At 37.1% G+C, this 10000-nt stretch overlaps 1 protein-coding gene across 1 annotated transcript in view; it reads left to right on the forward strand.

The window, feature by feature from the left end:
* Window positions 1-10000, forward strand: part of LOC106867387 (glutamate receptor ionotropic, NMDA 3A) — a 556650-nt gene that overhangs the window by 467443 nt on the left and 79207 nt on the right. The window contains exon 5 of the mRNA XM_089354823.1: window positions 8292-9324. Within this exon, the coding sequence (XP_089210949.1) occupies window positions 8292-9324 (1033 nt within the window). The remainder of the gene's footprint in view (window positions 1-8291; window positions 9325-10000) is intronic.

A 10000-nucleotide genomic window follows, 5' to 3' on the forward strand; every position in this document is an offset into this window, starting at 1 on the left:
TTGTTCATTTACAGAGTCATGTGATAGAAAAAAAGAAGATAGAAGAGAAAAGGGAAAAAATAAAAAATAGAAAAGCAAACAAATAAAATAAAGAGGGAAAAAGAAAATTTACAGTGACAATGCTCTTCTCAATACGTGTGACGTACCAGTTAAGATAATCTTATGCACTTCCTGCATGGATGGTAGGCCAAGGACCATTCTTGAATAATTTTCAGTTCTTTTTGTTTATTATTCTAAGTGCTTGTACAATCATTGGTATTGTAACCTTCTTGAGATGCCACATCTTTTCTATTTCAGTTAGCAGATCTTTATATTTTCTGAGCTTATCAAATTCTTTTGCCGAGATATTATGGTCACAAGGTATGCTCATGCCAATCAGTAAACAGACTTTATTGTTTTTGTCTTTCACAACACTATCTGGTTTATTTACCTTGATGGTCCAATCTGTACATACTGGGAAATCCCAAAGAATAGTTTTCGTCCAAATATAGTCTGCTGTCTTGATTTCGTGTTCTTCATATTCGATAAGAGTGTACAGTGTGTTTCTCTTCAGATGGCCTACCTCGTGCATAGTTGTTGTTGGCACTCCGTCTCTTACGACGTCGAGGGTTCCAGTCGATCCGATAAACGGAACAGCCTGCTCGTGAAATTGACATGCAAGTGGCTGAGCACTCCACAGACACGTGTACCCTTAACGTAGGTCTCGGGGATATTCAGCGTGACAGTGACAAGGCTGGCCCTTTGAATTACAGGCACAACAGAAACAGGAAGAAAGAGTGAGAGAAAGTTGTGGTGGAAGAGTACAGCAGGGTTCGCCACCATCCCCTGCCAGAGCCTCGTGGAGCCTTAGGTGTTTTCGCTCAATAAACACTCACAACGCCCGGTCTGGGAATCGAAACCGCGATCTTATGATCGCGAGTCCGCTGCCCTAACCATTGGGCCATTGTACCTCATGCATAGTAATAGGCGTATATTACTTCTGTATACTCTTCTCGGGTCCATTTGATCCTCTTACATTTTTATTTCTGTGGTGGGTGTGGTGGTGGACTTGGCGGGCTCGAGTTGGGACAGTTCCCGTTCAAGTGACGTATTCAGAGAAGACTTTGTGCCAGTGGATGACTTTTCGACCCCAGGCCGGCTCTCTCCTGGGGGACGCGCTTCCAGATTAACTATGGGACAAGCGATTTGGCGTACTGTTTTTAGTTTTCCTTTGTGTTTCGTTAGACATATTTGTGTTACATTAAGATTATTAGTATTGAGCCCTGTGTTGTAGCAGACGTAAAGACGGTTGCTTTCTCTGCCACTATTTTCGACTCCACCATTAATACCGTTACAATTACTTTAACCTTGCTATTACAGCATTGCTCATCGTTAGTTACCACCAATAGTGCCTTGATCTGTATAGTTGTGGCTAACTTTTGTAGCCATGGTGACAGTATAACCATCATCCATTTAAATCTGCCACCTTCGTTTCTACTACTGTGTGATATTATTAAAATGTTGTTTAGTTTCAACTTTTGTCTTGTACTTGACGTAAGCATAAATATGTGAGGGTTGAAGGGAATAGTAGGAGGAAGAGAAGCAGCTTGGTGAATAGACCAAATTCCACAGGTCTGTAAATAGATTCGGCAGATGGTCAATATTATCGACTAGCCCCCCCCCCCCTCTTCCCAAATTTCACACCTGGTGCTTTTCGTAGAATGAATTATTATTATTATTACTATTATTATTATTATTATTATTATTATTATTATTATCATCATTATTATTATTATTATTATTATTATTATTATTATTATTATTATTATTATTATTATTATTACGCCGGGGAAAATGCTTAAAGCAATTATGCCGTCACTACGCTCCCAGTTCAAATCCCTCCGTGACTGATTTTACCTTTCGTTCTTTCGGGGCTGATAAAGCAATAACCAGTTGATCACTGGGGTCGGTGCAATCAATTTCCCGTGTACTATGATGGTATCTATTTAAATTTCGAGGAATTTTTGGAGACTCCTTACACTACCAAGTACTGCTGTTCCTTGGATGTGCACTATTTTCATTTTTATACCTCTCATTTCTAATCCCTTTATTCATTTCTTTGCTCACTATACCTACGGCATCAAGAACTATTGGAACAATATATACTTCAGTAATCTAATTTATATTACTTGCATTCACAGCCTATCAGGGCATAGTTTTGTACGCATTGGGCATATGCACCACATTATTATTTCGTATTTGTGTTTTCTACTGGATTCACAATATCGTATGTAGTATTAGTTCTATACTATATATTTATGTTTCAATACCTTTATAGTATATACTGGCCGTCGATGGTGTTGATAGATCGATTAAGTATTTTTCCATGTGGTTTCTAACAATTGCATCCGGATGATTTATTTTATTCTCCATGTTTGCATGAATCGACCTAGTCAAAAGTATGTTACATTTATCGTTCTCTGCAACATTTGTACGGTCTCTCTTCTGTGGATATTCTGCAATGCAGTCATAATTTCCAGTGAATTAAAGCGCCCACTCTCTCGTTTTTTGCACGTGTATATAAATTTACGTGTCCTATATATTTATGTATTTATATATGTATCTATAGATGTATGCATATTTTTATGTACCTATACGTATAGAAATATATATATATATATATATATATATATATATATATATATATATATATAGAGAGAGAGAGAGAGAGAGAGAGAGAGAGAGAAAGAGAGAGAGAGAGAGGTAAATAGATAGATAGATTAATAGGTAGGTAGGTAGGTAGGTAGGTAAGTAGGTAGTTTGAAAGTATTAATCCAATACGTATATAATGTTCTTCCCAAGCCCTTTTAATGATTTAATTGAGAAGAAGCAGAACAATGCGAGGTTATTAAAGGTGATAGGTTTGATGTTCAGTTTGGACAGCTGTACGTCGTCAATTTCAGGAAATACCTACGGAGATGGGGCGGAGAATTAAAAAAAAAAAAGACGTTATGGACCGAATCTCGAAACAAGTTTGAATCTATAGGGTGCAGCTGATTGACTGTTGATAGTTTCCCTCGTTAACGCATTCTGAGAGGACACTTCTAATCTCAGAGACGACAAATTGAGGAAGGTCTTGGATTTGCAACAAACTGTGAAATTTTCAAAGGAAATACAGTTATACGATTTGTTGATGTCAAGTTCAACGACATAGCTGTCACCAACGTTCTAAAGTGTGATGGCTCCCAAGTGACTGGAATAGGGAAGCATGTCTCCAGTAAATCTGTCTCAACATAAACTGTACTGGTGTCACTGAGGAAGAAATGAGACAGAAAGAGCCAAAGATGGTGATTGTTAACGACTATTTCCTTCACTTTTGAGGCGTCGAAACGATAGGTCAATAATTGGTAGCGTCAGAGTAGGGACTGACTCACTGTGACAGTTTTCCATCGATTCAGATATTTCTCAGTAGATAGTGAAACATTGAATAGTTTGGTGAAGGTAAGAGCATCTGTGTATCATTATCCTTTAAGGTAATATACGATATATTGCAAGAGTCAGAGGCGTTATTTGTTTGAAGTTACCAAACATAAAAGAAAGTATATCTGCTGTACTCAGTCTGGTTCATTAATTATTGAGGTTTAATAAGTTTGTTTTCGGTGTAGTTTTCATTATCTGTTTCTTTATGACGTGTGATATTTAGTAGATGTTATTAACGTATCTCATTAATGTTGCTTTGGTGCATCTTCCATATCAATTTTTAATTCCCTAGTTTTAATTAAATTTACAAAATTGTCTTCAATTTACCCAAGGTAAGTAATTTTGTTATTAGTGTTGGACTCGTACTTGCTTTTGTTGGTGGTGCTGTATTCACGACTAATATTTCTACTAACAAAATATTCTAGTAGTTAATCTATCATATTTAGAACTTTCTTTTTTTCTCTTATATCTGTCGGTTATTCTTTTGTCGATCAATAATCTATTGTAACAGTCATACGAGTCTTAGCGCCATGACTACGTTCTTAAGATTGTACGATATATATTCTTTATTCTTTTATTCTCTTGCTTGTTTCAATCATTTGACTGCGGCCATGCTGGAGCACTGCATCAAAGGGTGTTAGTCGAAGAAATCGACCCCAGGACTTATTCTTTGTAAGCCTAGTACTTATTCTATCGGGCGCTAATTTACCGGGACGTAAACACACCAGCATTGGTTGCCAAGCGATGTTGTGTGTGTGGGGAAACAAACACACGCATACACACGCACACACACACACACACACACAGATATATATATATATATATATATATATATATATATATATGTGTGTGTGTGTGTGTGTGTGTGTGTGTGTGTGTGTGTGTGTGTGTGTGTGTATACGACAAGCTTCTTTCAGTTCCGTCTACCAAACCCACTCACAAGGTTTTGGTCGGCCCGAGGCTATAGTAAAAGGCACTTGCCCAAGGTGTCATGCAGTGGGATTGAACCCGAAACCATGTGGTTGGTGAACAAGCTACTTACTACACAGCCACTATGTATATTTTTTCTTCTGAGGTATTTCGGAATAATATTTCTGTTAAGAAATTTTGAACCTTAGGTTGGTAAATCATGGACTCATTGGTCGGATCATTTGTCCTGTTGTCATCCTTCTGTATAAAGATGCTTAAATCGTCGCTGAACCATTTGGGTTTTTTTAAGTCTCTTTCAGTTACAGAAAACGTTTGAGACTACACTGTGGATATGGATACGTATTAGGATATTTATCCAAAAGTTTGGAACATTATTTGGACTTCCTGATAAGATTTTATGATTTGGACATTTTTTGGACATTTTTATGTCTAATGATCCAGCCACTCTCAATGCGCTTTCTTTAAGCATTTTCATTTCAGTCGCGGTCGGTGTTGCTGTTTGGTCTCTATTATATGCTGTAGGAGTTTATTGAGAACCATAAAATTCATGATTTCTTTTGAAATTGTATAACTTTCCGGAACATTTGTCATTTGAAATGATGTAAAAGTCCATAAAAGTCCAATACATTGGTAGTATTGAAACAGTAGTCTTCAGAAAATTTGTTTTGAGAATGTTTATTTTGTAGAAATAACTGTTGTCATTATTTTCATAACGAAGAATTCACTGCAATTTGGTAACGATCGCTGCTTTTTAGCACTCTTTGATTTCAGGAACGAGTTTTTTTTTTTAATACATATATACATATATAATCTATCAACTTTTCTTTCCTTTTTTTCTGCATTTGTGTCTACGTTATTCAGTCCATACACGATGAAAGAGCTTTTGTTTTAGTTATTATTTATCTCTAAGTTTGTTTCTACGTTGTTTGCTTGGATTTATATGTTCACATGAGAAATGTTACGAGGGAGTACCCATTTTCCATTATGTCTTGCGTAGGAGTCGCATCGATCAGTTGATTTATTCTGGAGCCATAGATATCATATTGGATTGGCAGAATCGGCAAAGCATCGGACAAAATTTCACGTTGTATTTAGTTACGTCTCTCTAAGTTCTGAGTTGAAATCTCACCGAGGTCAACTTTACTCTTCATACTTCCGTTGTCGATAAAAGAGTGTACTGTACCATTCAAGTAGTAGGTTCGATTTAATCGATTAGACTGTTCCCCATATCTTCAGGCATTATGTCTGTTTTAGAAATCAATATATTTGTTTACATCGTTTTCCAGTATATCTGTAACGACTCAGTTTTACTTCTTTTTGTTTAATGATGTTGCTATTTAACTTTTTTAAATATTTTTTTTTTTTTTACAGAGGAAGAAGTGAGAAGCAGATTTTGTCTTCGATTTTCCTCCTCTGTTTTCTTCTTTGGTTTATTGTCACATCAAACCACAGTAAAAACTTTATACGTTTACGCCTTTCCCATATTCACTTGTATCGCTATTTCAAATGTGATAGCTCGGTTCAGCTTCTGTTGGTCATATCACATATGTTCTACCTGTGCCCGTGAAAATCCCACGGTTATTTTGAAAACTGTAAGATGCTGGAAGTTTATTAAGAACTATAAAATTCATTACTTTGTTTTGAAATTGTAATTTTTTCTGGAACATTTGGTCCTTGAGATGATGTAAACGTCCACTATGTAGGTAGTATTAAAAGTGTAGACTTAAGCGGGGACATCTCTGAAATGAGAATACCGCAGGAAAGGACAGCAAGACAAGTTCTTCAAGCCGCGTCATTTGGCCGCAGATCTTGAAATAGACCAAGAACGAAATGGGTGGAGAATATCCAGACTCTCAGCTGGTCACACTTGGGAGTCCAGCCGGAAAATGTAATGATGGACCCTTTTGATAGGGTCCTAAGGAGGAGGTGCTCGGGGACCCCTCCCCCTACTACCCTCCCAGGAATAGTGGGCGGAGATAGATGGATGAGGGGATTTCAATTTCGTTTTGATTATAAGCATATACTAAGGTGGAAGTACTCAAGTGGTCACGAGGAACAAGGTGTATAATTGATGTAAGTTTCAACAACGCGCACACACCCGCACGTACACACACACACACACACACACACGCACGCACGCACGCACGCACAAGCGCACACACACACACACACAGACACGCACACACAGAGACACACACACATGGGAACATAAAACTTTCATTTAATCATTTCTACAACTGTTTCCATGAACCAGGAGAAACCATCGTCAGCTCTATAATAATTACATGATGAATTAACGTATCTGTAGAATGTGATGTGAAAGTCATTTCATAAGGAACGGTTTTGAAATAGGAAAATCAAAACACCGATTCTGTTATAAGTATAACATCAAAAAAGAATATAAAAATAATAAGAGGAAAAATGAAATATGAATATGAAATATTTTTTGTTTGTCTTGTTTTTGTGTTGAGTCCTAGGTCCGTTATCCAGAAATGTTAACGTCGTAGACATATTTGTTTCCACTGAGCAATATATTTTACACAGTGCTTCTGTAGAGGCTTGCTTTAAAACTAGCGGTGATGGAACTTTGGATGTTGTGTAAAAGTTGTTTTGCACTGATCAAATCGACAGATCTCTGTTTACAGACGATCTAGCCATGACACTCCCAGTTTATTTCTTCCGGTGTATTGTATCTAGGATATTATTATGTCAAATTTCCTTCCTTTTTGTATGACGATAGTTGCGTCAGACCAAACGATCATGCAGAAAGCTGCCAAATTCGTACGAGTTTATTGAAATAAATGCCTAAATTTAGTTAGGCAAGTCATGAGACTTTCAAATGGTTGCTTTAATAATTATAATTTTCAAGTAATAATTGCAGCTGCCAACATGATTAAAGATGGACGTAGGAATTATATAGGTTTACGTTCTTCCCAGAATTTTAGAATAGATTTTCTTTCTATTTCTAACATACCTGTCTGTAGGACATCATTGTAATGTTATCCACCGAATAGCTCCCATACTTTTCTTTTTCTTTCAATACAGTGTTTTCATATACTAGGTACAAACTAACTGTATTCTAAAATATTAACATTTATCGATCCCAGTTCTTTATATGGTATCTCTTTTACCGGTTTCAGAAGGAAGGAATGTGAAGTCGATTCGGAGCAAAAGGAAAACTTGAACGAAACCGAATACTAATCGCTGTTATTCCCCCGTTTTTATGTGTATGCATGTATAGTTGTATGCTTGAATGTATGTATATATGTATGCATGCATGTATGTATGTATGTATGTATGTATGCATGCATGTATGAGTGTAGGTAGGAACTTCGAAGTAACAGTCAATACATACATATATGTATATATAAACATATATATACATACATACATATATATATATGTATATATATATATTATATAATATATATCGATTTTAATATGTGACAGCGTGTGTATCGTTGGCGATTTTCTTTCTCCGTCTTCCCTTCTTTGGACTATTTCTATATTTCTGATGAAGAGCTCCGTTCAAAACGTGAAGTCCTCATTCTTTTCTTTTCTTCCCTGAGCGTCCAAACACTGTACTTATTTCACGTCCTCGCGTTGTTGTTTTTTCTTGCTTGTTCATGTTTGGATTGATTATATACATGCACAAATATATATATATGTGTGTGTGTGTGTGTGTGTGTGTGTGTGTGTGTGTGTGTGTGTGTGTATACAAACATACATATTTTTATATATACAAACATAAATATATATATATATATATATATATATATATATATATATACATACATACATAGATATACCATACATACATGCACGCATACATACCTTGTGCTATATAGGAATTAACTGCTTCAGTCTGATGTACTAATACTTTTTTCTCTTCTATTTTGTAGAGAACTGAGGCTGAGCCTTGAATCCAGTGGAGAAATACTGGATTATACCCAAGACAGCACCAATTATACTTTCCGAATATTAAATTTAGTCAAAGATCTAAAAGGGACAAAAATATGGAAATTTGTTGGAGCAGTCGATAATTTCTATGTAAATTTAAGCACGGTGGCTGAACTTCCGGGTCGGCGGGAGAATGCTACGCACCGTTTTCGCAAACTTTATAGCATCATTACCAAAGTTTCACCACCATTTATCATGCAAAAAGAGGCCTTTTCCGAAGATGGTGACTGCTATTCGTACGTGCCATGTGTTCAGGTAGCCAATGAAAGTGATGTTGATAATGCATTCGAAGACTACTTGCTTACTAATCGATACGATCATGACAAATTCAGTGTTTCTTGCTGCACAGGAGTGACCATAGATATCTTGGTCAAGCTGGCGACGGACATGGAATTTGATTTCATCCTCTTCTTTCTCAAAGAACCTTTCGATGGAAACTACACGTATGATTCAGGAAGTTGGAATGACACGTTAATGTACCTGGAAGATGACAGAGTCGATATAGTGGCAGGACCGCTCAGTATAACAGTAGAACGGGTAAGGTATATCACATTCACTGAGGTGTATTTTTACACTGGCTTCTCCATGATTACCATGAGGCGAGAGCGTGAAACTTCCATGGACGCCTTTCTAATGCCTTTTTCCGTGGAGGTATGGATCGGCATAGTGATAAGTGCCACAGTTACTGCCGTAGCAACATCGTTGTTCGAGTGGAACAGTCCATTTGGACTCAACCCTAAGGGGAGAAAACGGGATCGCAACTATACCCTCGGTTCAGCACTCACTATGGTTTATTCAGTGCTTTTTGGTCATATCGTGCGCACCAAATCCCCTAAAAGTTGGCCAGGAAAAGTACTTCAGAACTTCTGGGCAGGTCTTGCAATTTTTATGATTGCAAGTTACACTGCTAATTTAGCTGCATACCTGGCAGGCCGCTCCGAGCAGTCGGATTTGCTAAACATAAATGACGAACGGGTAAGTAACTTTTTATACTTCGTATGTCTCTCAACCATACTCCATAAAAACTAAAATCTTCCGCATATTTACCTGCTTCTACAAAAAAAAATTCTGTACTCCCTTCTTCAAGTTAAAATGTCCGATCACAGACTATTTATAAACTTCATTTTCTCACTGTGAATTTAATGCCTACAAATACAAAAATTTCAAAGGTTTCAAATACAAAGGTTTCCAATATTAGTCATCTGGACTCATAAATTTTAAGTAGTTTTACCGTTTCTATCGACCTTCTTTAATTTTTGTATCTGCATGCGGAAGGATGTGAAGAAGTCATGGCCATCTCAATGTGTACGTTTCTTATTAAATACCATCCCTCCATTTAACAACAAGAAAACGTGGATAAAGTATTCGAGATATAACGAAATAAACAAGTAAACAGATAGACACTCTCACTTCTGGTCCATAGGTCTGCTGTCTTCTCTCTCTGCCATTTCTTTGAGTGAACGTGGCTCATGACTCCCTCGTAGTCCCCATCTCGCACCCTCTCATCACCTTTGTTCTATCCAACCCATCAGGCTTCCACAGTAATTAACACGTCCATTCCTTTCTTCCGTCCCACAACACCGATGCTCTTGAATTCCCTCGCCTGCACATACCTTTCTCGGGGATATTGACTTACAAAGTTCTCAAACTC

This window comes from Octopus bimaculoides, chromosome 7 (assembly GCF_046866305.1).
Source record: "Octopus bimaculoides isolate indiv1 chromosome 7, ASM4686630v1, whole genome shotgun sequence".
NCBI lineage: Eukaryota > Metazoa > Mollusca > Cephalopoda > Octopoda > Octopodidae > Octopus > Octopus bimaculoides.